This window comes from Balaenoptera ricei, chromosome 16 (assembly GCF_028023285.1).
Source record: "Balaenoptera ricei isolate mBalRic1 chromosome 16, mBalRic1.hap2, whole genome shotgun sequence".
In the NCBI taxonomy this organism is placed as follows: domain Eukaryota; kingdom Metazoa; phylum Chordata; class Mammalia; order Artiodactyla; family Balaenopteridae; genus Balaenoptera; species Balaenoptera ricei.
The window spans coordinates 34,151,996-34,179,160 of NC_082654.1; the positions used below are offsets into that span (position 1 = coordinate 34,151,996).

Here is a 27,165-nt window from a genome sequence, read left to right on the forward strand (position 1 = left end):
CTCTTTGAAGCATTCTATATAAGGTAATTCATTAATATTAGACCAGAATATCAAGATGTTAATATGATTTTTTAAAATTAAATTAATTAATTAATTTATTTATTTTTGGCTGCATTGGGTCTTCATTGCTGTGCACGGGCCTTCTCTAGTTGCGGAGAGCGGGGGCTACTCTTCGTTGTGGTGCATGGGCTTCTCGTTGCAGTGGCTTCTCTTGTTGCGGAGCACAGGCTTTAGGTGCCTGGGCTTCAGTAGTTGTGGCTCGCGGGCTCTAGAGCGCAGGCTTAGTAGTTGTGGCGCACGGGCTTAGCTGCTCTGCGGCATGTGGGATCTTCCCGGACCAGGGCTTGAACCCGTGTCTCCTGCATTGGCAGGAGGATTCTTAACCACTGTGCCACCAAGGAGGTCCCCATGATCTTTATTATTCCATTGGCAGCTGAATGTTTTCTGATCACAGCCTCTCTAAACAAGTACACACTGATATTGTCTGATATGAGACCAGAAGAGAGAGACTCTTTTTCAAGTGCACTTTAAAAAAAATTGACTCTAGCATCACAGCTTTCAGATTTCTTAAGGTTGCTAACAAGCACTCATAAAGCTAATATGCTTGCCCTGTTAACCTCTGACCTCTTTGTTTTCCAAACAATTTGTCAATATTTTGCTTGGGAGCCTGGGCAAAGGGAGAAAATTTAAAAGAGGCCATCCCTGAAGGCAAGAATGCATTAATGCCCATTAGGAATGTCAATTTTGCTGGTCTAGTCTCCAAAACTTATAGGTTTGCTGTGAATTAGCATTCTAATCATAAAATGTAAATTCAGAATGTCAGCTATCGTCTATCTACCCAAAACTGGCTGAGAGAAGTGATACTAAGGGAAGATGGTACAAGTCAGTGATTTTCCTGGCTGTTTTTTTCCTCTTTAAAGCAGAGAAGAAAGCATATGTAGAACCCTGAAATGGCAGAATTGTAGTCATTGAATGGGGTAAGGAAGAGTGAGGGCCTCAGGCCTGGCCCCTGGTATCCCCTCACCCCTGCAAGAGGGCCTGGAGCACCTCTGAGGACCCTGAAGTTACTGGGAAGCCATTGATACAGAGGTCGAGCCACTCATGGACTCTTCTAGGGTTTGAAAGGTGGATTCTTCAAGTTTGCCAGTTGAGCCCCTCATTGCATTCGGTGTTCCTATTGTGGCCTGGTTGTAGCCATGAGACGCTGCTCTTATGAGTCTATATTTGCCAAGAAACTGCTGTCAGAGGCATCATTTATTATCCTGTTCAGTGTCTCCCAGGTCATAGTTCTTAAGTTGGCAAAGAATGTGCTGATCCATGAGGGAGTATTTACTAACGAGCAGACAGATGGGAGAAAACAGGGCAATTGTGTGTGTGTGTGTGTGTGTGTGTGTGTTAGAGTTTACCAGGTGTAGCAAAAGTAGCAAATGGAAGTGTGGGATGCCCATTTCAATTTTTTTTTTTTGTGATTGATGGTTCCTTTTTATTTATTTATTTATTTATTTATTCATTTATTATTTTTGGCTGCATTGGGTCTTTGTTGCTGCGCGCGGGCTTTCTCTAGTTGTGGTGAGTGGGGGCTATTCTTTGTTGCGGTGCACAGGCTTCTCATTGCGGTGGCTTCTCTTGTGGAGCACGGGCTCTAGGCGCGTGGGCTCAGTAGTTGTGGCACACGGGCTCAGCAGTTGTGGTTTGCGGGCTCTAGACCACAGGCTCAGTAGTTGTGGCGCACGGGCTTAGTTGCTCCACGGCATGTGAAATCTTCCCGGATGAGGGCTCGAACCCGTGTCCCCTGCATTGGCAGGTGGATTCTTAACCACTGCGCCACCAGGGAAGTCCCCATTTAAATTTGAATTTCAGATAAACAATGAATAATTTTGGTATAAATATGCCCCAAATTTTATGTCCTATATTTTATCTGATAACCTGGGTGGGTGTGTGTGTGTGTGTGCCATTCTTATTTTCAAAGGACTTCTTTTATTTTGAGGTTTATCCTTCCTTATTTTTGCTGTTAAAAGTCCTTTATTTTGTGAAATGATTATAGTAGTAGATGGTAGTTGAGGGCATGTGTTTGGCAAAATAAAACTTAGCGACCCTATGTTGAGTACCCCTCGCCAACTTTTTTGAAATTTTGTCGGTTTACAAAATATGAAAGTATAGGAAACTCTGCCCTAAAATAATGCCCCACGTGAGAAATTTAACTCAGATTTTTAAAATGGGAATAATTTTATCTCCTGTAACGAGTTAGTATGTTTCTTCCTTTCTGATAATGAAAGGTTATGTATAACATTTTCTGTTCTCCTTCTTGCCTTGGTTTCTAGCCAACTTGGGGTCATATTTAATGCAAGAGGTATGGCACTTATCTTCAACTTCATGTTTGCATTTTTGTTTCCTCTTTAATCAGACGTGTTTCCCTTTTTCTGAACCCCATTTTTTGAATCACATCATTTTATAACTTTTTGTTAGTCACTTAAAATTCTTTTTGGAGAGAAGTGTGAAAATAAATTTCAGCAATTAACAAAGACGTCAAGGAGCAAACAAAAAACTTAAAACACTTAGAATGAGCCTCTGTGACTGTAATTCTGTGATTGGAGGCCATCTCCAGCCTAGGAAGGAGGTTTGTTACAAGTTCAAGCTTCCTTGTCACAAAACTTTCCTCCAGTTTTGAGGCTGCCCTTTAGCAATGATAGATACACTTGGCAACCTGTACCAGGTGACTGCTTTCCCAGGCACGCCCGCCCCACCTGGCCTCACACGTGGGAAGATATAATCAGTGGAGGGTGTGTCATCCTTCTCTCTTTCTCTTCTCACGTTCCCATCCCCCTGCTCACCCCTACTAGAACTTTTACTCCTGCTGAATGGGTTTGTGTTGAGTCTATAGCATTCTGATGCCCTGCACTGATTCTGTCTGCAATGAATTTTTTCTACCCAGGCCACCATTGACCTGGTGATCGGCTATGATCCACCTTCAGCTCCACATCCGAATGACCCCAGTGAGACCAGCGTGCCAGGCTTGGGAGGTAAGCTGACCCTCCTGAAGGCCCAGCCTACACCAGGGGGGATCTACTGATGGCACACAAGGACTCTCCAAGAAAGCTCTCCTTGTCACTATACTCTCTGTAGCTCCCTGCCCACCTAGACAGGGCCCCATGAGGCAGGTGGAGCTGCCCTGAACTGGGACATTACAAGAGTTCACCAAATGCCCTTCAAAGGAGAGGGGACAGAGAGACAGTCCTTTACTGTTGCCGAAATTCGGTGACAGAATACCGGTGCCAGATTAAATCTTGGAGACAGTTTTGGGTGAAGTAGAAAGAAATAGCTTTATTGCTTTGCCAGGTAAACGGGGCCACAGAGGGCTAATGCCCTCAAGACTGTGTGTCCCACCCTGGAAGGGGTAGTGAGGAATCTTATAATGTTCAAGGAGCAGGTCGTGATCAGCTCGTGAGCATTCTTCTGATTGGTTGGTGGTGAGGTAATTGGGAGTTAGCATCATCAACCTCCTGTTTCCAGTGGGTCTGGGGTCTGCGTGCTTGTGGACAGCGTACAGTTAACTTCTTCCACCTGGTGGGTGGTTTCAATATCTGCAAAACAGCTCAAAGGACATGGCTCAGAATAGTATCTGTAGTCCCTGAGGAAGAACTAAAGGTCCCTGACTTTGTTTAACGGCTAAAGTATTATTATTTTGTCTTCCTTGACTGTTGTTCTTTCTTTCTGCATTTTCTCACTTCTCTGATTAAATTTATTCTGTGACTAACGTTTTTCTACAGACAAAAGGCAGGCGGAGGACATGGGCGGGGTCTATCCTGGGAAGGCCTCGTGGGGTCCTGCTTGGTGACATGACTGAGCAGCCTCACGTGAGCCCGTCCAGCAGAAGGTCCCAGGCAGGGCTTTGCTTTGGGTTTGTAGCTTGCACCCCATACACTGTCGCCTGGTTGTGAGTCTCAGGAGTGGCCTGTACTCTCTTCACGTGTCTTCACCTCCTAAATGTGCCATCAGCAGGCTGCGCTCTCAGCCGCCAGTCTCCTGGTCGGAGCCCTTGGATTGGAGCCTCTCTCTCCCTTGGCCCTGACCCCCTCCCGCCTCCGAACAGCCCCTCGGTCCTTTAACCAAGTGCTTCCTGCCGCACAACCCACCTTGTGCTCCTTGTTCACGGACGTGGGTTGTGGGTCATTCAGGGCCATCAGGTGCTGCTTTGGATGGGGTTGGGGCGTGGGACTCGGGGTGGGTTTTGGGCCGCAGGTGGAGGGCGGTCTACAAGACAGTCAGGCCTTTCACGCAGCTGAGTCCGACCCCCCCTTAGCGTCTTTGCAGGGTGACGGGATGCTAGACGTGTCTCTGTGTCTTCCTCTGCGTGGAGGGGTCTCACCAGACGCCCCCGTCTTCCCAGCCTTGGCGTGCACCCCAGGGAGGGAGGGCCCACTTGCCCCGCCTTGAAATTCTTCTTCCTGGGAGGGCACCCTGGCCCTGGTTCCTGCCAGGCTTGGCTCCTCAGGTCCTGGCTTCTCTGAGTTTTTCTTGGTTCTGAACTCAGCTCTCTGGCCACCCGAGGGGTCTTCTTGGCACCTGTGGCAGCACCTCCCTTCCTGCCCTGTGATGTCTCTGCCCTCTTCCTCTGTGACTTCTTCTCTGCCTCAGCCCATCCCAGCCATTGCCCCTGCTCGCCCAGCCCACTGATGCCCCGATATTAAGGTTTGGGCCCATTAATTGACCACGCAGTTGTGTGTCCAGCATGGGTCACCTGGCCCCTTCTCCTTTGGGGACATTTGGGACTGACATAGCCCCTTACCTCTTATAAGGGTACCAGCACATCAGCAACGCGCTCTGCCTTCACCCTCTGCCCACTGGCACCACGGGCACTCTGCTCTGTCCTTGGACACTCTTGGCCCTGCAAGGGCCCTGTGGTAGCTTGAGAACATCTGTGGCTCCCTTTGCTGCCAGAGCAGTGATGACAGATACATCACAGAGGAAACAGCGCAGTCCTGAGCAGCACGCCAGCAGGGGCTGAACCAAGTGGTCCGACAAATTTCTTTCTCCTCCGCCGATGCCCACTGTCACCAGCGTTTGCTTTGGCCTGGGAAGGACAGTAGGTACTTTCGGGCCCAAAAAAGGCAGCCCCAACTGGTGGGCTATCTGGTGTAGCCTCTGAATTGGGAGGACCAGGGTGCCTTTTCTTACACTGATATTTTTCCTAAGCCAGATCCTATTTACTAGTTTCCTAAGGCTGCTGTAATAAAGTACCACAAACTGGGTGGCTCAAACTATAGAAATTTATCCTCTCGCAGTTCTGGATGCTAGATGTCTGAAATCAAGGACTCTAAGGGAAATTCTGTTCCATGCCTCTGTCCTAGCTTCTGGTGGTTGCTGCCAATCCTTGGTGTCCCTTGGCTTGTAGACCCATCACTCCAGTCCCTGCCTCTGTCATCACACAGTGTTCTCCCTGTGTGTCTCTGTCTTCACATGGTGCTCTCTCTGTGTGTCCATGTCCAAATTTCTCACGTCTTATATGGACACTAGTCATTGGATTCGGCCCACCCTAATCCAGTGTCATCTCAGGTTAACTTGATTACATCTAAAAGACCCTATTTCCAAATAAGATCACATTCTGAGGTTACAGATGGGCAAGACTTTTGGGAGGACACTATTCAGCCCTGTATACTGGTAGATAAAAGACAGTTTCATTATGTTTATTCCATTTCAAGAGCCAAAATGTTAAATGGGCCCTTTTGAGGTACCCCTTGAGCCGGGCCTTTAGGAAAAAAATAGCACTGAGGTTCATTCAAGTAGAAAGAGTAAACTTATGGTTTACAGTGAACTGGCATCACACAACTTTAGTATTTATGGAGTAAAGAAATTGGTTGCTGGGTTTCCTGACCCATTGCTCAATGCTGCAGTGAGGGTGGTAAATTCTGTAAAATACACCTCCTCCCCTCCAGGAACTTTCAGTTCAGGTTTGGAGACAAGACTTTTTTTTCTCAAGGTGTAACATTATGGATAAGAGCAAGGGCTTTGGGGTCACACTAGCCTACGTTAGATTCTGTCTATTGTTTTTGTTGTTGTTGTTGTTATAAATTTATTTTCTTTCTTTATTTTTGGCTGTGTTGGGTCTTCGCTGCTGTGCGCAGGCTTTCTCTAGTTGCGGCGAGAGGGGGCTACTCTTCATTGCAGTGTGTGGGCTTCTCATTGCGGTGGCTTCTCATTGAGGAGCACAGGCTCTAGGCACACAGGCTTCAGTAGTTGTGGCGTGCGGGTTCAGTAGTTGTGGCTCACGGGCTCTAGAGTGCAGGCTCAGTAGTTGTGGCTCACGGGCTTAGTTGCTCCGCGACATGTGGGATCTTCCCAGACCAGGGATCAAACCCGTGTCCCCTGCACTGGCAGGCGGATTCTCAACCACTGCACCACCAGGGAAGCCCCTCTGTGTTTATTGTTAATTAGCTATGTGACCTTGGGTAAGTCACTAAACTTGTCTGAATCTCAGTTACTCTACTGTAAGGTGGGGGAGAACAGTAGCACATCATGAAGTGGTTGCAAGGATTAAATGAGATAATGCATAGAAAGCACTTAGCCCAGTGCCTGGCATAGGGTAAGTTCTACCTTAATGTGGTCTTTATTATTATTATTATTACAAAAACAATTCTGGGTAGCTGTAGTTATGAGCTCAGTTGAGGGCCACAGTCTGTATGAACATTCAAATTGCTTCCTCTAAAAAGCAGAGCTATTAGAAAAGAATGATCTGGTTTGGCTCAGAGTCATGTTGAGATGACTAAATGCTTTTTTGTTAAATATCTTAAGGGGGGGTGGGTTGTGTCCTAACGGACCAGGAAGACTTTGAGAATAAGCAATTTATCAAGCTGTTAGGAGCATAGGGGGAGGTCCCATCTCCTGAGATGGACCCTTGTAAGCCCAAGCTCAGAAAACTCGCCATTTCCCCGGAGCAAAGACTGCTTCCTTAGAAATGAGAAAAGCACCAACTCTTGAAATTTTATAACCCACTGGGGAGAAAACCCTTGCCATCCAGGCTTCCTTTGCCCAAGGCTCCTTCTCCTCACCTCGTGGGTTGTCTTGGCAGCACAAGTCAAGCTCCAGCAGTGCTTGTGGACTGAGTCCCCCATCCTCTTAGGAAGCTAGCTGATTTCCAGCGGGTTCCAATGGCAGGTGGCCAAGGTCTGCCTCAGAAGTTCTTTTTAATACCTGATACTGCTGGACGGAGATAGGAAATGAGCCAGAACTTGGGTTCCTTTTATTTGGATTTCAAAGAATGTTAGCAAGTGCTGGCCTGCAAATGAGCTGTGTCCGCAGGGCAATTTTATGTTTAAGTGTGAAATGACAAAGTGAAATTTCTTTATTTGAAAAATGAACAGGTTTCTTTGATCTGGAAGTGCCATCTTTGTTCTATGAGATTCACATTCACCACAGCTGGGTCAAGGGTGGCATTCTGAATAATGATTTTCATAATCTGGCTAAAAGAAACTTAGAAAAATCTTTTAATGTCCTAGATTATCTGTTTTTTTTTTTTTTTTAACTTTTTTTTTAATTTGGCTGCATAGGATCTTAGTTGCAGCACGTGAGATCTTTCGTTGCAGTGCGTGGGCTCCAGAGCTCACGGGCTGAGTAGTTGTGGCACGCGGGCTCTCTAGTTGTCCCGCAGCATGTGGGATCTTAGTTCCCCGACCAGGGATCTAACCTGCGTCCCCTGCATTGGAAGGCAGATTCTTAACCACTGGACCACGAGGGAAGTCCCTATCTGGATGTTTTAAGGTAAAACTTTTTTTGTCTTAATGTGACAATTCAACCAAGCAAAGATATCTTTGAGTACTTAGTACAACTCCATGCTAGGGAAGACACTAAGGAAAAAAAACCAACACCTTACAGTCTTGGGGGAAATAAGAGCAACAAACATGAGACAGAAATAACGGCAAGGCAGCCACACCTCCTGCCATCACAGACCTTAACATAAACAGAACATCTGGCCAAGAAATTGGTTTTTTTCACTTTCCTTAAACTGACTCTTTAAAAATCTTTACCATTTTGTGTAAAAGTAACGCGTCCACTCCCTCTAATTTAAATATCAATAGATCTTTTCAAATTTTAAAACATGAACTCATTGGGGGTGTTTTTTGAGTTCAAAAGCATATCTGCTTATAAAAATATAAACATCACAGGGAATATAAGACACAAGAACATACAAATCCCTCATAGTCCCAACCTACGATAACCACTATTCACCATTACTGATATTGATTTTAAAGGTTACCATCCACATAGTGGGATCTGCAAAGAAGAAATTTGAAATGTTAATGATAGAACACAAAAGTGAAGATTTTCAGGAAAATTCACCTCTGCAAGTTGAAGAAACTAATTATGACCACAGATCATGGGAACTGAATACTTCAGAGGTTCGTAGGTTTTTGTTTTTTGTTTTTTTAAGACTCTTTTTTAAGAGAAGTTTTAGGTTTACCACAAAATTGAGAAGAATATACAGAGATTTCCCGAATGCCCTCTGCCCCCACGTACGATAGCCTTCCCCATTATCAATGTCACTCACCAGACTGGTGCAATTTTTTTTAACAAAGGATGAACCTGCATCGACGCATCATAATCACCCAAAGTCCATCGTTTACCTCAGAGTTCACGTTTGGTGTTTTACGTTCTGTAGGTGTGGACAAATGTATAATGGTATATATCTATCATAATAATATCATACAGAATATTTTAAGTGCCCTAAAAATCATCTGTGCTCTGCATATTCATCTTCTCCCCACACACCCCCCCAACCTTTGGTAACCATTGATCTTTTTATTGTCTCCATAGTTTTGCCTTTTCCAGAATATCACAGAGTTGGAATTATACAGTATGCAGTCTTTTCAGATTGGCTTCTTTCACTTAGTAATGTGCATTTAAGGTTCCTCCATGTCTTCTCATGACTTGATAGCTCTTTTTTTAGTGCTGTATAATACTCCATTGTCTGGAGGTACCACAGTTTATTTATCCATTCACCTACTGAAGGATATCTTGGTTGCTTCCAAGTTTGGCAGTTATGAGTAAAGCTGCTATAAGTATCCATGTGCAGGTTTTTGTGTGGACTTAAGTTTTTAACTCCTTTGGATAAATGCCAAGGAGCATGATTGCTGGGTGATAGGGTAAGAGTATGTGTAGTTTGTAAGAAACCACCGAACTGCCTTCTGAAGTGGCTGTACCAGTTTACATTCCCACCAGCAATGGATGAGAGTTCCTGTTGCACCAACATTTGGTGTTGTCAGTGTTCTGGATTTTGACCGTTCTAATAGCTATGTAGTGGTATCTCATTGTCTTAATTTGCATTTTCCTGATGGCATATGATGTGGAACATCTTTTCATATGCTTATTTGCTAACTGCATATCTTTGGTGAGGTTTCTGTTAAGGTCTTTGGCCCATTTTTTACAGGTTGTTTGTTTTCTTATTGTTAATTTTTTAAAAAAATTAACTTATTTTTTGGCTGCGTTGGGTCTTGGTTGCTGCGTGCGGGCTTTCTCTAGTTGCGGCGAGTGGGGGCTACTCTTCATTGCGGTGTGCAGGCTTCTCATTTGCTGTGGCTTCTCTTGTTGCGGAGCACGGGCTCTAGGTGCATGGGCTTCAGTGGTTGTGGTACGCAGGCTCAGTAATTGTGGCTCTTGGGCTCTATAGTGCAGGCTCGGTAGTTGTGGCACACGGGCTTAGTTGCTCTGCGGCATGTGGGATCTTCCCAGACCAGGGCTCGAACCCGTGTCCCCTGCATTGGCAGGTGGATTCTTAACCACTGCACCACCAGGGAAGTCCCTATTGTTGAGTTTTAAGATTAAGAGTTGTTTGTATATTTTGGATAACAGTCCTTTATCACATGTGTCTTTTGCAAATGTTTCCTCCACTTCTTGGCTCGTTTTCTAATTCTCTTGATATTGTATTTCACAGAGCAGAAGTTTTTAATTTTAATGAAGCCCAGCTTATCAATGATTGCTTTCATGGATCAGGTCTTTGGTTTGTATCTAAGGGGTTCACTTTTAAGGAATGCTTTCCTGAAGCTCTTATTTCAAAATGACAAAGGTTGAAGAGCCTAGGGCATAGGTGGCTTAACTGAAAGTGTGTGGTGTCAGAAGGTCTGCTTTTCATTGCCTGCCTCTGAGACTTTTCCCATGACAGAGGGGTGGGCTGACTCAGACCACCGGCTTGACCTTCTGAAAACCTGTTGCTTTGCCGACTTGATTTGCCAGATGTCATTTAGCTTGACTGGAGCATACATCCCCGTGGCCAGAATAAACTACTTTTAAAATCTCACATCTATTTTTGAAGAACAGTCTGTTAAAAGTATGCATTGTTCAATGCTAAGTGCAAAAAAAACGAAAAAAAAAAACAAAAAAAATTCATAACCAGAGTTGGCCACTTCAAATTCATTTCATTCCATGAACGCCAAAGTCATTTTGCTTGAAGTTAAATTCAATCTGGTTCAGAAAACATTTACTGATACCTGTCTGTGGAGCATACAGAGGTGAGAAAGGTATTGTTTGCCCCCAGGAGCTTGTGTTTCAGTAGAAAGGTAAGATATAAACATGAATAACTATAGGTCAGAGCTGAATCTAATAAATTCCTCAAGGGAAGACTAAGCTAATTATTATGTGGGAAACAATTTCTTAGAGAAAGTGCTTTTTCAGCTGTGTATTTCAACTGTATCCTTACCGCCTAGTACAGCACTTGGAAAACCACAATTGTCCAGTAAATGCATGGTTGATTGAATGAATGAATGAATGAATGAGTGAATGATAGATGAGCCATAGATATGGTTTAAGTTTTTGTTCAAGAGGGGCATTTTGGTGAACACTAGTGTATAGGCCAAAGTGACTGATTCATTCAGAGGAGTAATAAAAGGGAAGCATGTTCCTGAGGGCCGGGAGTGCCAGACTGAGACATTTGTCCTTGATGAACAGACCTTGAGGATCCATGGGAAGTTTTCTGAACAAGGGACTGTCTTGTTCAGAGCTGCCCTGGAACATGATCAATGTGTTAGAACATCATTGCAGGCACTGTTTCCACGATTAGGTCTCTAATTGGCTTTGTCCAGCAAACTGATTGTATAAGGCCATTTTTTTTCCCCCCAGGATATTTAGGAAAGTCAAAGTGAAGATAATAAACAAGTGGTTCTTAAATTTTAGAGACATGGTAAAATCATCGGGGGAAATCTTTAAATGTGCAGATTTCCAGCACCTATCTCCAGAGGGTCTAATTTAGCTGATCTGAAGGGGAACCCCCCAATCCGTATGGTTAACAGGAACTTCCAGGAGATCCTGATGAAGGCTGATTATGGAGCTCACTTTGAGAGGCCACGGAGTTGAGCATTTTACCTGGTTAACATTATCTTGTCCTGATCCAGGCAGAGCTCTTTGGGCAGCATTTCCTAGCCTGGCTCACAGCCTCCATCAATCAAAGGTAGATGCTGCCAGAATTTCCCTGCCAGCCTGTGTTTGCATCACTGTTTGGTTACAGGCACTTTTATGGTACCTTTGCTTTGGTCAATGTATTGGAACCGTTCCAGAAGATTCTTAGGGCCCATATAATGCCATTTACCCAAAAATCAGAGTGAAAGGTAATGAATTGCTTATGGTTGAATGCAGATATTTATTTATATAACTTCTAGTATGTTAGAAACCCAGCAAAGTTATTATTCAACATTCCAGCTAAATCAGCATATTATCTCCAAAATGTTTTCATGCTTAGAAACTTACTCTCTCGTGTTCTGCTTTGTACTTTTTAACTTACACTGATGATACCATACCAGCCTTCTGTCCTGATTTTGCAATGACCTTTGGCCCAAGGTAATTAAATTCTGCCTTAATCAGTACGACCATTTAACAAGACTTTGTCATGAGAAGCAAAATTAATATCACAGGCAGAGATTGGCATTCTAGGACTCTGGAAGAACAGGGTTGCTGTGGGGAAATAGTAAATACTGACAAAAAAAAAAAAAAAAGCAAAAATATAAAGAAAGGAGTCTCCATCGAGGAATGGAAGAGGATTAGGTGGGATAGTGGCCCAATTAGTGCTTAGGTGGAAAAGATGAGAGGCATGGGAAGTGTTTGGATAAAGAAGCCTGCTGGCTAGGGTAGTCCTCGCCACCCTGATTGCCTATTTTCTCTGTGAAATAAGAAGGAAGGTCATTAGCTGATGGTGAGAAGGATAGAATGTTGGAAGCTTTCAAGGTGCAAAACAGGTGGGAGTTCAGAGAGGTGAAGGGATTTGACCTTGTTGGCTAATCAATGGCCATTTCAAACCAGGATTTAGGAGAACTTGGACATAGGTACTTTGGAAACATGGTAGGATAGCTGGGCAATCCTGTGAGTCCACTGAAGGTTTGAGATCATGAAATTAAAGTGACACTAGTCAGTAAGGTGTGTGTTCAAGTTCAGTTACCTTTGTGAATGAGTGTAGTAAGTGGAGAGTCAAATGAACCAGGTGAGTACGATGAAGTGAGGGGAAGGGAGGGATTGAGGGGCACTTAGAGGAGCTATTGCAGTGTTAGATTCCCAGAATCTAACAGGTTAGGAGAAAAGGACATGAAGGAAGTGGGGGCAGGGGATGTGATGTGGTCCATAGATTGGGGCGGCCTGTGTGACTGCACACCGTGGACTGGAGTCATACAAAGAACAAACTGGAAAGATACAAAAGATGGCCACTGGAGTCGTGTCTACACAGAAACTCAGAATGTGAACATTTTTGGGAATAGGGTCTTTGCAGATGTAATCTGTTAAATGAGGTCATACTGGATTAGGGCAGGCTCTAAATCCAGTGACCGGTGTCCTTATGAGAATAGGTGAGAACCCACAGACACACAGGGGAGAAGGCCATGTGACAACAGAGGCAGAGGTTAGAGTGATGCAGCCATGAGCCAAGGAACACCAAGGATTGCCAGGAGCCACCAGCTACTAAGAGGCAAGGAAGTCTTTTTCTCTAGAGGCTTCTAAGGGAGCATGGCCCTGCCAACATCTTGATTTTGGAATTCTGGGTTTTGGAACTGTCAGAGAATAAATTTTCGTTGTTTTAAGTCACCCAGTTTGTGCTGCTTTGTTACAACATCCCTAGGAAGCAAATACAACCAGCAACTTCCTATTCAGTCAGCAGTTCCTAACTTACTGTTGCCTTCTGTGGTCATGAAACACTCATACTTTGTAGATCCTCTTGGCTGCGTTCCAGGGCATGCCTGGGTCTCAATACGGGGCGGGGCATGCCAGTTCAATGGCTAATGTTGGGTAATTTCACAACTTGTGCAGAAGGGTGTGTTCGGCAGTGCCCTAAGGGCCCCGGTCATTCTTTGTGGAACACTTAGGGTGTTAGCATTGTTTGATTCTGTGCAGCTTCCTGCCACATAAAGGGGCGATTTCCTGCTCAAACAGCCTTTTGCTGCTACGTAGAGGTGCGGGTGGTAGACATGACTTGGTGTGGTTTCCCTCTGATCCATCCCTGCAGCCTAAAGTCTGACTAGCAGAAGGTTTCCAGAAGAAATTGGCTCTTTGTTACTTGCAGTCTGTTTCTGGAACATCCATCAAGAGCTTAAAGAGGATTTGTTCAGAGTCCAGCACCACAAAGGGCTACGATTTACCCCTTCTTTTGCCATAAACAACCACCAACCCCAAGTGGAACAGTCCACAGCAGGGAGGAAATCTCACTTGGGCCCAAGGTGGTCCAAGAAAGTTCATGTTAGTTGTTGGAGGAGCCTTAAAGCCATGTGGCCCAGCTATTGCCCAATCTGGAACAGGTTTGCACAGGGGAGCCTGACTGTCCATGCTTCCCTGAGGCTGGTGCCAGGGTTGGGAGGAGCGCCCCCTGGCATCTGGGTGCCCTCTCCCGCGAGCCCTGTGGGAGCTTTGCCAAACTGCTGGAGAACTCGAGAAGGCTCAAGCAGGGGTCAGGATGTCCTCATTCGTTTGTTTCCTCATTCCACATTCATCAAGCCCCTGCTATGTACTAGAAGGGTGCGTGCCAGGCACAGGGCAGGTACAAAGAAGAAAAGGGCAAGCCCTCAGCTTCTGAAGAGTGGAGGTAGTGGGGAGGTGCACAGGTTAATAACAGGTGCAAGACTGGTGAGGACTGGATAGAACAATGTGTGGTAGACACGAGAGGGTGGACTCACTCTATCCGGTGGGGGTGGTGGGGACAGACCAAGACAGTATTTCATCTGGAACTTGAGGGAGGTGAGGAGCCCACCTGGTGGAGAAGAGGAAGGACATTCTGAGAGCTCGGATCCAGGCCCCAGGCAAACCCTTCTTTTGAAGCCTCTTAAAGAATAGGGAAGAGTAGGCCCAGATTATCACGCAGAGGTAGCTATTCTCCACCTGTGGCTTCTGTGGGGTTTCCTGGTGTCCTGACAAAGATGTTGAGGAACTAGGAGCACAGCATCACCTTCACCTGCAGCCTGGTTCTAGATCCAGTTTTAAACCAGTGAGGGAGGGTGAAGATGTGGTCTTGGTTTTAGCTCAGCTCCTAATAACCTAACAAGTTGCTTCAGCTTTCTGGACCTCAGTTTTTCTACCTATAAAATGGGGTGAGGGGCAGGTTGGATGAGGATCTTTAAGGTCCCTTCTAGTCTAAATTCTGCGGGTCTGTGACTCCTTGAAAGACTGAAGTGTGGCTCCGGAGAACGTTGGGTCAGAGGAGCAGAGGGCTGGGGAACAGAGCGGGAATGCACACTTGATGAACTGGAGACAAAGAGGGGGGCCTCGAAAGGCCCTGAAAATATTTAGAGTGCCAGCAGGAGAGCTGCACAATTCAGAGAAGTATGCGTGGGCCCTAGTGTCCAATGCCATGGAAGGTGGAGCATGAAGATTCAGAAAAGTGCCCTGAGCTTAGCAAGAACAGGTCCACGGTTGACCTTTGCAGAGCAGGTGCCAGGCTTAGATGGGACGAGAATGAATGGAGGGGTGGTGAGGAGGAAGTTTCCTCCCGGACTAAACTCTGAGGCAGTACACTGGGGAGACCTTTTACTTCCTTGTGGTTGCCACTTTCTTACTCTATGCCCCGTCCCCTGTGCCACTCACTCACTGCCCCCCACCACCCCCCGCCCCTTAACTGCTCGCTAGGAAGTGCTCCAACAAAACTGACTTCTCAACAAAACTAAAAAAAAGAAGAAAAAGAAAGAAAAGATTGATTTGTTGGGTTGTGCTTTGTGCCAGGCATGGTATTAAAGGCTTTGCATATAGATTAATTTTATTTTTACAGTAACCTAGTGGTAAATACTATTATTTCCCCCTTTTTACAAATGAGGAGACTGAAACAGAAATTAAGAGACTTACTCAGACTCACATAGCTCAAAACTGGGATTCCAACCCAAACAGCATGACTCCAAAGCCCAAGCTTTAAGAGCCATGCTACACGGCGATTTGATGGAACTAATTCATACTATGATGTGAGTGACTGGCAGATGACTCCATGTTGAAATTGTCTCCTATGTGATTTTGCGTCGTAAAGGAGGAGGTTCACGATCCAAAGGTAGGCAGTGCAAATGCTGGTATTTTTTAGACAAGGTAGTTCGTTGGTCTTCTAGTCTCTCTTAAATTATATTGTACAGATTACCAGGAGTTCAAACTCTTTGTCTATTAAGAAAAAAATCACTGAAGTTTGTCATTGAGTTTTAAAGAGTTTGTGAATCATAAAAAGGGGAGATATAGAAGGCAGAGTTGATTTTTGTTATTTTAGGAGAGAAAGATCTGTGTATATCTGGAGGCAGAGGGGCGGTCCCTATGGGGAAGGAGCCACTGGAGGTACTTGAAAGGGGGGACATTTAAGGGGTCCCCAAAGAATCAGCAGGAAGTGGGATCTCAGGCATGGGGAGGGGGTTCACTTGAAACACATTTTCCCCCTGAGTGTGAAGGGAAGCTAGGGGATAGATGTGTATGGAAGTGACAGACCAAGAGGACGAAGGGAGAGCATGATGGCCAGCTTAGTCTGCATGGCAAGAAACTGGGGATGAGTTTCTCATCTGCCATGAGGGTGGAGAGGGCATTTGAGAATCAGGAGGCTCAGGCAGAAAGGAGACAGTACAAAACCTCATGAGTAAAGATCTAGAGAAAAGATCTGTAGTGGGAAGGGTGGAGTTGAAGTATCCCCTGCAAGGCTTCAATTTTCCCTGGCATTTCCCCACCTTGCCGTCCTACTGTAGGAAGGCCCCTGACCTCAGGCAGGGTTCCCAGGTCAGAACTGAGTGATTTCTGGCTGGGTTCATTTGCACCATCTCCTTGGTCTCCCCATGGCCTCTGACGTTCTCCCTGTCACCTTGAAGACAGCCTGAATGAGTGCTCTGATGCACGTGAACACATTTTCCTAAAGAAGCTGTATCTGAGTCACAACTCATCCCAAGTCGGTGTCACCAAGAAGTGTCTCCTTCACCTGCTGCCTCAGGGACACGGAAAACCCTCTTGGGTCCAGGAAACCAGAGTGTTCAGATGCATGCAGGGTGAGGGCTGTCTCTGACTGATCCCTTTTTGGTGTTTTAGGAGAAGAGGAGGAGGATGGCGGTGATGAGGACGGGTTGGACAGTACGGTCAGGGTCCCAGGGCCCAGGGGGCCGGGACGGATGGTGTCGGAAGCTCACCTTGCCCGGAGGCTCACAAAAGGGAAGAGCAGCCGGTGGATGCTGTCCAACAAGCCACAGGACTTCCAGGTAGGAACAGCCCGAGGGGCCGTATTCCCGTTGTACCAACCCTGTGTTGTCCAGCTTCTGGCAATTGTGGTGTTGCTGGAAGAGCTTCTGCCTGTGGGCAGTGGCTCAACTAATAAAAAGAGATGTCAGGGCACAAACCCGATAAGAAGAGCTCCCCATCTTTTTTCTGCAAGCAGCAGTAGATGTAGTCAATCCACATGAGGCTCTTCAGAGAAATAAAATCCCCTTCAGTGGTAGGAAAGAGCTAATTGAAGAATAGAGTCACAGGTATTGTGTTTTTCACAGCTCTGGCTACTTCCTTGGGAGACAGCCACGGAGTCAGTTGGTACCTCTCAGGGCTCAGGAAGACCAAGTAGGAGGCTGGGGTCTGAGCAGCAGACCTGCAGTCGTGTCCTGTGCTTTCCTGGGCCAGCTCTGGACTATTGCAACCCCACTACTGATCTCGGTTTTTGCAGCCCAACCCCAGTTCCCATCATGAGAATGAGCGCAGGTGGCTACTCCCAGTCCGCAAGCACAGGACATTGCGAAGCTGCGCTGGCCTGGTTTCAGCGGTCCTGACAGGTGAACGAGCTGAGGCCGCACCTGAGGATTCTCTTACATGCCGTGCTGGGAAAGCCTCAGTGACGACTCCCCTCCTGTGCTTGCAGATCCGTGTCTGGGTGATCGAGGGCCGGCAGTTAAGTGGCAACAACATCAGGCCTGTGGTCAAAGTCCACATCTGTGGCCAGACCCACCGAACAAGAATCAAGCGAGGGAACAATCCGTTTTTTGATGAGGTAAATGGGTGAATGCATGTCCTGCTCTGTGAGTCTGTTTTATTTGTATGCACCTTCCCGGCTTCCACCCACCTCTCCCCAGTTCCCTGTGGGAGGGGAACACATGTGCACACACAGTACAAAGTTCCGACGTTAAACGTTCTGCGCTAAGAACCACTGGGTCTTGAAGTCAAGTGGCGTGCTTCGTCGCTGGTTCTCAGAGCTGCCAGTGTCTTTCTGGTGGTTTTGCAACAACTTCTGGAGGGAGCCCTTTCTAATGGGTCCTCGCGACCCTTATGATGGAGCACACAAAGGACTTACACCTGCCTTTGCTCTTTTTAATTAGCAGATGTCTCTGAGGGGTGACTCCATGTAACCAAGTAACCTGATTGTCAAAGGTGTCAAAACCTACTTGACTATAAAAATAATATAGGTTAAAAAAAGCAATTATGAGCAAAAAGGGTTTTTTTCCTCCATACTGAAGTTATAGCCTGTTCTGTTGACCTCTTCTGCAACACTCCTCAAAAATACTGAATACCTTGACAGTTGTCTTTAATGCCACAAAACTCCACGTTTAGGACTGTGACGAGAAATGATAAGTTAGGGGAATTTTTCAGAGTCCAGCCTTACTCTGCTGAGGAGATGCATTTCTGAGGTTCCTTGGGTCTCATGCTCTGATCTCTGAGGCCAGGCCTTTGGTACCACAGTTCCTCTTAGTTCCCTACAGCTTATAATCCCAGCCCTGGCTCTGGCGTTGGTTTTTTTCTGACTTCTATTCACAAAAGGAACTGGTTTCTTCTGTGTGGTGCTCCTGTTTCTTTCCCTTTGTTCAACCTGGACCCCAGCTTTTCAAAGGCCCCATCTTATTCTCACCTCTAACTTCTTAGATGAATTGCAGGCAACAGCAGGCAGCTAGGTAGTGTCAAAGCTAACACAGAGGTGGGTGCATATGGAGATGGGGCACTGGAAGTGGACTTCGGGAAAGGCTGGGAGAGAGTCACGTTGGAGGACAAGACAAGATTGCAGGGAGGATGAGATGTGGGACGACTTGATGCCTAGAGCGTAGGACCCATCCAAGTGTTTATAATGCAGGACAAATATTTACTCAACCTCATTCTGCAGGAATCTCCAGCTCAGAATTTTCCATTTTAATGAATTCTTTTGAGATCTCTTGGTAAAAGGGAAGAATCAAATAACTGATTCTCAGACCAATTCATAAATCAATAAAAGGATTTTACTAAAAAATCCCTAGTTTACACATATATTCTTAACCAAGTGATTAAACTTGGTATCACCAATAATGGGACAAATGGACATGTGTGTCCTGATGTGATATAATGGAAGTAATCAGCATCATCTGTGTCATTTCTTGTCCAATGGTCAACTTGAATCTAACAAAGAGGAAAAATTGACAAAAATCCAGATTGTGAGATATTCTGCAAAGCAACTGGTCTTGATAGAAATAAACAACAAAAATAAGCCAGGAGTATTGTTCTAGATAAAAGGAAACTAAAGAGATACAACAACCACATACAATGTAAGACCCTTGAGTGAATCCTAGATTTATTTATTTACTTACTTACTTATTTATTTTATTCTAGATTTAAAAAAAGCTAAAAAGAACTTTTTTCAGGAAAACTAGAAATTTGAAAGCTGACTGTTACATGTTAAATTTCTTGGGTGTGATAATTATATTATGGTTTTATGAAAAGATATCCTTGCTCTTAGGAGATGCATGCAAATGTATTTTTAAGGAGTAAAGTGTTATGTTATCTAGAACCTTCTTCCAGATAGTTCAGTTAAAAAAAAAAGTGACAAAGCCAAAAGCTAGTGTCCCAAAATGATGACAATTGGTGAACATAGGTGAAAGATGGTGTTTATTTACCATTTTCATTTTTTTCTGTGAATTTGAAATATTTCTAAGTAAAAAGTAGAAACAAGTCTCAGTTTAAGAAAATGCTCAGTCTTTCTCTCTTAGGACAAAAGTTTATCGACACATAAACTTTGGCTTTATGGTACAACTTTTTTATACCCAATTTTCATTTCCCAGGAATCAACCTTAAACTTAACTGTAACAATGAGTTAAAATGTGGTCTATACCGACTCTACTGAGGCCCTAACATTATCTAATGGGCAGAGTTGGCTTTAAAGATGTTTTGTTAGAAAGAACAAAATTCGAGTCACTGGATAGAAATAATAGTGCTAAAAATGGAAGAGAATTAACCTCAACTTTCCAGACATGCAAGCCTTAAGCACATGAAATAACCTTAGATCTCTGGGTTTTTTTTTTTCCTTAATTAATTAATTAATTAATTAATGTTTTTGGCTGCTTTGGGTCTTTGTTGCTGCTCAGGCTTTCTCTAGTTGCGGTGAGTGGGGGCTACTCTTCATTGCGGTGGCTTCTCTTGTTGTGGGGCATGGGCTCGCGGGGCACGGGCTTCAATAGTTGTGGCACACGGGCTCAGTAGTTGTGGCTCGTGGGCTCTAGAGCACAGGCTCAGTAGTTGTGGCGCTTGGGCTTAGCTGCTCCATGGCATGTGGGATCTTCCTGGACCAGGGCTCGAACCCGTGTCCCCTACATTGGCAGGCGGATTCTTAACCACTGCACCACCAGGAAGTCCCTGCCTTAGGTCTTTAGTTAGCTACTAGATATCTGGTCCCAAATGAACAATTTTATTTAGTTAAAAAAAACACTACAGGGCTTCCCTGGTGGCGCAGTGGTTGAGAATCTGCCTGACAATGCAGGGGACACGGGTTCGAGCCCTGGTCTGGGAAGATCCCACATGCCGCGGAGCAACTCGGCCCGTGAGCCACAACTACTGAGCCTGTGTGTCTGGAGCCTGTGCTCCGCGACAAGAGAGGCCGCGACAGTGAGAGGCCCGTGCACCGTGATGAAGAGTGGCCCCCGCTCGCCGCAACTGGAGAAAGCCCTCACACAGAAACGAAGACCCAACACAGCCAAAAATAAATAAATAAATAATAATAAAGTGCTTACCAGTGCTTGGCATATGGTAAGTGTCAATAAATTACTACTATTAAAAAACAAAAAACAAAAAACTACAGTTGTTACTTAACTTTTTTTCCTTTTCCTGACATGCAGAGTTTAAGTTGAAGTTCATGACACTTAACCTGAGGGCCTTTTCCAAGGTCCTTCAGTGGGTTCACGTGGTCACACCTAATTTGGGGTTGTGTCTTGTAGTTTTTTAGGAAGGCCCCCCCCCAAATTGTAGCATCACATCCCACTAAACCTTAGACTACCCCTGCTGACATTCAAACATTTTTCTCTCTTGTTTCGACAGTTATTTTTCTACAATATCCACCTGACTCCTTCTGAATTGATGGATGAGGTCATCAGCATTAGGGTAAGGGGGCCACGGAGTAGGAGGGTAGCACTCACTAACTGCCAGATGAAGCTGATAATCTTTTCACTGCTCTCCTTTCTTCCAGGTTTATAATTCCCATTCTCTGCGGGCAGATTGTCTGATGGGGGAATTTAAGGTGGGTGTCAACTGTCTGTTTCATTGAACTTACATCAAAGATGGGCACTTTCATAATGAGGAATCTGATTCCTGGCCAGGTCTCAGGATGCCCATCTTGGTGACATCTTAAGGTTATGTGTAAGGCATTGATGCTGTGATTGTTGTTGAAGGTTGGACATGAATGCCCTGGGCGCTAGAAGCCAGTTGAGTGTCCTCTGACCTGGGTCTAGTCAACTTCCAAAGTACAGCACTTACCAGTGTCCTAAAGTAAGATGCCCAGAAACTGGCACACCAGGGCCCTTCACAGAATTCCTGCTGTGGATGGAAGCCAGTGCACTGCTACAAAGGGAAGGGTGCTTGACCGTGGCAAGAAGCCCATTACCCAGCTCCACTTGCCAGTGGCCCAGAGCTCTATCTACAAAGCCAATTACTGTAAATCTGGAGTATGAAAGGCAAGCCAAACCAGGGAAGAGAATCAAGATGCTTTTCCAAGTAACTCACACTGCAGTTAATGACAAAGACTTGGCTGGTGCCTTCTCAGCAATTCTACGTGGAATGGGCTGCTGCTTTTTTTTTTTTTAATTTATTTTTATTTATTTATTTTTGGCTGCATTGGGTCTTCGTTGCTGTGCGCAGGCTTTCTCTAGTTGCGGCAAGCAGAGGCTACTCTTCATTGTGGTACACAGTCTTCTTATTGCGGTGGCTTCTCTTGTTGCAGAGGACGGGCTCTAAGCGCATGGGCTCAGTAGCTGTGGCTCGCTGGCTCTAGAGCGCAGGCTCAGTAGTTGTGGCGCACAGGCTTAGTTGCTCCACGGCATGTAGGATCTTCCCGGACCAGGGCTTGAACCCGTGTCCCCTGCATTGGCAGGCGGATTCTTAACCACTGCACCACCAGGGAAGCCCTGGGCTGCTTCTTGAAAGAAGGAGCTCCCAGTCATTAGAAGTCCTAGAAGATGATCTGGGTCTGGCAGACCTGTGTTCATACACTGTCTGCCACCAACTAGCCACATGTCAACCTCTGTGATCCTTAGTTTCTTCATCTGTAAAATGGGGTCATTGTGAAGACTAGGTGAGATAGGATATATAAAACACCTAGCACAGCACTTGGCATACTGAAGTGCCCAATCAGTGTGTATATTAGTATTAGCATTAACATTAATTAGTTGGAGAAAAAGGAGGAGGAATACTGGATAGGTGACTTCCCATAGGGTGACCAAAGTCCAGGTTTGCCTGAGACTGAGAGGTTCCACAGAATGTGAGACTTTCTGTGCTACTGGAAAAGTCTCAAGCAAACCAGGACACATTGGCCACCATGTCTCTTCCAGCTCTAAGACTAGCTCATTCATTCAAAATGATGGATTGAGAGCCTTCTTTGTGTCACACATCAGGCCAGGCATTGGGTATACAGAGAGGGTAAGATGGAAATGTTGGATCTCAAAGAAATTTGTCTAGTCAAAAGCCTTATTTTTAAGTGTAATAATAACGATGGTTTCTAGAAGTGACAAAACTGATTTTAAAATCTGTTTGAACTACTTTAAATTATTTTTTCCCAGATTGATGTCAGATTCATTTATGATGAACCTGGTAAGTAATGTTCTCCCATGAACTTGAAGACTCTGGGAATCTAGAAAATTTGAGGGATCAGGGAGAATCAAAAAAATGTTTTTCTTGATTGAGAAGAGGAAAGGATACTTAGTGGGAATTATGGTAGTAGCAGTTTAGCATGAATGGCTTTTGTTTTTTTTTTTTAGTGGTAATCATCCAAATAGTAACAAATAGATAATTTCTCTCTTTTGTTGAGGGTATTTTAACCTTATCAAAATCAACTTATAAAACCAGTGAATAGAGCTTAGAGTCTTGTTTAAGTCACACCAGGGCAGGACGTGGGTGGGGAGTTAGGGCAAAGCAGAGGACATTAATATAGAGTCTCAGCTGGGGATTTTGGCATGTCATGAAGACACATTGGAGGACATGCTTGTTTATCTTACCACAGATGAAATCACAGACCTGTCAGCTTCTCTTTAGAGTATCCCTGTCCTCTTACGTCTTCTTTATTTTAGGTCACGCTGTCATGAGAAAATGGCTTCTCCTCAGTGACCCTGAAGATACCAGCTCGGGTGCTAAAGGCTACATGAAAGTCAGCATGTTTGTCCTGGGAACCGGAGATGAGCCTCCCGTGAGCCCCAAATTCTCTACCCTCTACATTTTTTTCACGAAAAAAGAGGACTAGGAGTTAAGCCAGTGGGCACCAGTAGTTGTGAAACGGAGCACAGCTTTCAATCAGTAACTCCAACCCTCCAGTTCCTCCAGTTTTCCAGAAGTTGTTCTTTTCTTCATGACAGAATTATTATTCCAGCTCACTTAGGCTCCTTCCTGGTGTCTACGAGTGGGTTTTTCATTCAGTAAAGATACGTGTGTTTTGAAGGCTTCCCTGCATCACTGCATCTACAGAGCATGGTTCCCTTGCACAATCAGGCATCGCTACCTAAGGGGACAGTTGTTATTCTAGAAAATTGGACAGCAAGCCAGTGGCCAGAAAGAAATTAGAAGAACTTCAGGAGCTATCTCTCTTTCTCTACTATTTAGTGCTCAGAAGATTACAAAAGGACACATTATTTTCTTGTACTGTATTGATCAAAGAAACATGAGCATTGATCTTGTAGAGCAGTTTTGAGGTTGAATTGGTGCTGAACTCTTAAGCCCAAAACACAGGAAATCCTAATGAAAACAGTTCTGATTCGTTTTATTTTATAAGCACCAATTTGGCTTCTTCAAGTTCTGCTTTCCTGTGTGTATAATTAGTCATCTTGTGTCCCCACTAGCCTGAGATACAAGATCGTGGTAATGAGAGTGATGACGTGGAGAGTAACTTGTTACTCCCTGCTGGCATCGCCCTCCGATGGGTGACCTTCCTGCTGAAGATCTACCGAGCGGAGGACATCCCCCAGAGTACGTATCGATTTAATCCTGCCCCAGGATTGTCAGTTATCTGCGTGATTAGATGTGTTAAAATCATACTTTGAATAGTGATCGGTGCTCCCGCTGTATGTCTTTCTTCTTCTTCTTTACTTTTAAAGATTTTTTTGAAGGAGACATTAACTGAAGCATATGCTAATTGCCTTTCTTAGCAGTAGTTTAGGGTAATAACTTCCTGACTACAGTAGGCCTCCATTCTTTTTTAATTTTATATATTTTTGGCTGTGTTGGGTCTTCATTGCTGCGCGTGGGCTTTCTCTAGTTGCGGTGAGCGGGGGCTACTCTTCGTTGTGGTGCGTGGGCTTCTCATTGTGGTGGCTTCTCTTGTTGCGGAGCTCGGGCTCTAGGCGCGTGGGCTCAGTAGTTGCAGTGCGTGGGCTCAGTAGTTGTGGCTCATGGGCTCTAGAGCGCAGGCTCAGTAGTGTGGCGCATGGGCTTAGTTGCTCTGCAGCATGTGGGATCTTCCTGGACCAGGGATCGAACCTGTTGTCCCCTGCATTAGCAGGTGGATTCTTTTTTTTTTTAAACATCTTTATTGGAGTATAATTGCTTTACAATGGTGTGTTAGTTTCTGCTTTATAACAAAGTGAATCAGCTGTACATATACATATATCCCCATATCTCCTCCCTCTTGCGTCTCCCTCCCTATCCCACGCCTCTAAGTGGTCATAAAGCACCTGAGCAGGCAGATTCTTAACCACTGTGCCACCAGGGAAGTCCCTGTCTTTCTTTTTAAAGGCCTTCATGGAGTTATTTTCATTCATTTTGGTCCTACTGAAAGCTACCCAAGCAGGTTCATGGGGCAGACTATTGGTCATGACCCGTGGCCATTATGGAGCCTCTGGCCCATTCATCTCCATCCCTTTTCTCTCCAGGGTTCCCCATCTTCCCCTTATTCTAGAGAATACCAAACAGAGGTCAGCAGTCAGCACTGCCAACTCCTTTCATCCCAAATGAAACTGAAATTTTATAAACAAATAAATGTGTTTGCTATCTGATTATTAAAAATGGCTGAGCAAAAGGTGGTTAAGTGCCAATAACTAGAAGTCTGTCACTATTATATTAAGAGATTGGATGCATTTAAGAGAATTGCTTAGGGGCTTACCTGGTGGCGCAGTGGTTGAGAATCTGCCTGCCAGTGCAGGGGACACGGGTTCGAGCCCTGGTCTGGGAAGATCCCACATGCCGCGGAGCAGCTGGGCCCGTGAGCCACAACTGCTGAGCCTGCGCATCTGGAGCCTGTGCTCCGCAACAAGAGAGGCCGCGATAGTGAGAGGCCCGCGTACGGCGATGAAGAGTGGCTCCCGCTCACTGCAACTAGAGAAAGCCCTAGCACAGAAATGAAGACCCAACACAGCCAAAAATAAATAAATAAATACTTTAAAAAAAAAAAAAGAAAAAGAGAATTGCTTAGAGTGATTCTATTCACAGAGGCTAGTCCAATTACTCCTCTGTCCTTGCTGAGGACCAAGCATCCTCTCTGCCTAACCTGGCCTGTCTGCTTCCTCCTGGGCCCTGGGACGTAGGACCCCTCTCCCAGTCCCCAGGAGGCAGCACCCACTGTACAGGCCATGGAGCACTTCAGATTTTGCTACTTTCCTGGGGAACCACCCGCCCAACCTTGTTTAACACCCTGTACTGCCTCCCCAGACCATCTTTCCCTCAGAAATATCTTAAATGAAGTGACTAAATTAAACCACATTATATGGCCTACTTGGGCCTATTCAGCTGAACTCTGTTCACTTTTAAGTTTGTTAAAACAGAGGCCTGCTGTTTGTAGTTGATTAAACAATATTTATGATTATGCCAAATTTCCTTGAATTTCTCAGAAAAAGTCAGATGAGGCCTATATGCTGACCTAAGGAACCTTTTCCAAATTGAAACTAGGCCTGAGTTTTTGAATTGCCTCTTACCCCACTTGGATGGACTTTCTTTATTCTACTGTTTTCCTCAATAAATGATTGATTCTCAACATAATAATTTATTGATTTCTTTTTCAAGGCGCTCCTGTTGATTTTCTCTTTCTCTCAACTAAGACAAAAAGGATTTCTGCAATCCAGTGCCACTGGTACTTGCCACTTTTGAGAATGATTCTTGTTGCAACTGTTTTTCTGTACAGGGGAAAATTTTTAATTTTGCTGAGTGATTTCTGTTCTTTTAAGAGAATCAAATTTAATTTCTGCTGTGTGACATGTTGCTTTCCAGTGGATGATGCCTTCTCACAGACAGTAAAGGAAATATTTGGAGGCAGTGCAGATAAGAAAAACCTAGTGGATCCTTTTGTAGAAGTTTCTTTTGCTGGAAAAAAGGTTTGTATGTGATCTAAATGCGGATGCCTCTAGAAACACATTTTTAAACCACCGTGCTTTCCTTGGAGTGATTTCTTGCTTATTCTTTGTTAAATTAGCCCCCTGATGAGCTGGGCACTGTGCAGAAACACAGATTATCTGAGTCCGAACATGCCAGACTTCTCCAGAGGTTTATTTTGGAGTGGAAAGTGTACAGGGCTCAAAGTATTCAGTCTTTTGGAAGATTAGAATAGTGGAAGTGATTTCCCAGGTCTAAGCATTATCTTACTACTAGACGAAGTCCCTAGCCAACAATAATGATCCCTGGTAAATGTGGTAGAGGACAGCCCCCAGTACCCAGCTGCCCACTTCTGTCATGTTTCTCACCACCCGTGCTCCACTGAGCTGCAGAAACTAGACAGTCAGGCAGGGGAACCCCATTCCAGTCCTCTGAAAAAAGCTGGGGGACTCTTGGTATAGGAACACCTGTAATTACCACTTTTACCTACAGAGATGGTCTAAGATTGGAGATTGGGATTCCATAGTATTTAGAATAATGATGTACCACAGATAGTTCTGGGCATGAGGAAGTAGCATCTTCTATGTATTTGAACCATGTGAAAGTGAGATTTGGCAAACTACACACACATACTGGGTTATGTCCTAGGAGAGTCAGTGGGAGATGGCAGAAAAGTTCTCAGTTCTGGAGCTAAATGAGGCCAGATTTAAATTCAGACTTGACCCCTGTCCATAGGGAGTGAAGGCAAATTCCTTAACCTCTGAGTCTCAGTTTCCTGAGCTGTATGTGAGGATGATGATAATCTCATACGATTGTTGAAAGAGTTTAATTAATTCGGGAATTAAACAGTGTGAGCCTACTAAGTATCAGATGCTGTCCCACGAGTTGGGGATAAAGAAGTGAGCGAGACAGTCTTTGTGCTCATGGAGCTTACTTTGTAACAGAAGGGACAACAATAAACAAGCAAATAAGAAGTTGCATAATTTCAGT

At 44.9% G+C, this 27,165-nt stretch overlaps 1 protein-coding gene across 2 annotated transcripts in view; it reads left to right on the forward strand.

Annotated features, from left to right (window-relative positions):
- The window catches only part of MYOF (myoferlin), a 163,956-nt gene that overhangs the window by 47,714 nt on the left and 89,077 nt on the right, over positions 1 to 27,165 (forward strand). For both annotated transcript variants that reach the window (XM_059900706.1, XM_059900705.1), the window contains exons 5-13: positions 2,933 to 3,020; positions 16,492 to 16,658; positions 17,306 to 17,434; positions 20,713 to 20,775; positions 20,861 to 20,911; positions 22,446 to 22,476; positions 22,953 to 23,068; positions 23,715 to 23,841; positions 26,074 to 26,177. In XM_059900706.1, coding sequence (XP_059756689.1) covers positions 2,933 to 3,020; positions 16,492 to 16,658; positions 17,306 to 17,434; positions 20,713 to 20,775; positions 20,861 to 20,911; positions 22,446 to 22,476; positions 22,953 to 23,068; positions 23,715 to 23,841; positions 26,074 to 26,177 — 876 coding nt within the window. The remainder of the gene's footprint in view (positions 1 to 2,932; positions 3,021 to 16,491; positions 16,659 to 17,305; positions 17,435 to 20,712; positions 20,776 to 20,860; positions 20,912 to 22,445; positions 22,477 to 22,952; positions 23,069 to 23,714; positions 23,842 to 26,073; positions 26,178 to 27,165) is intronic.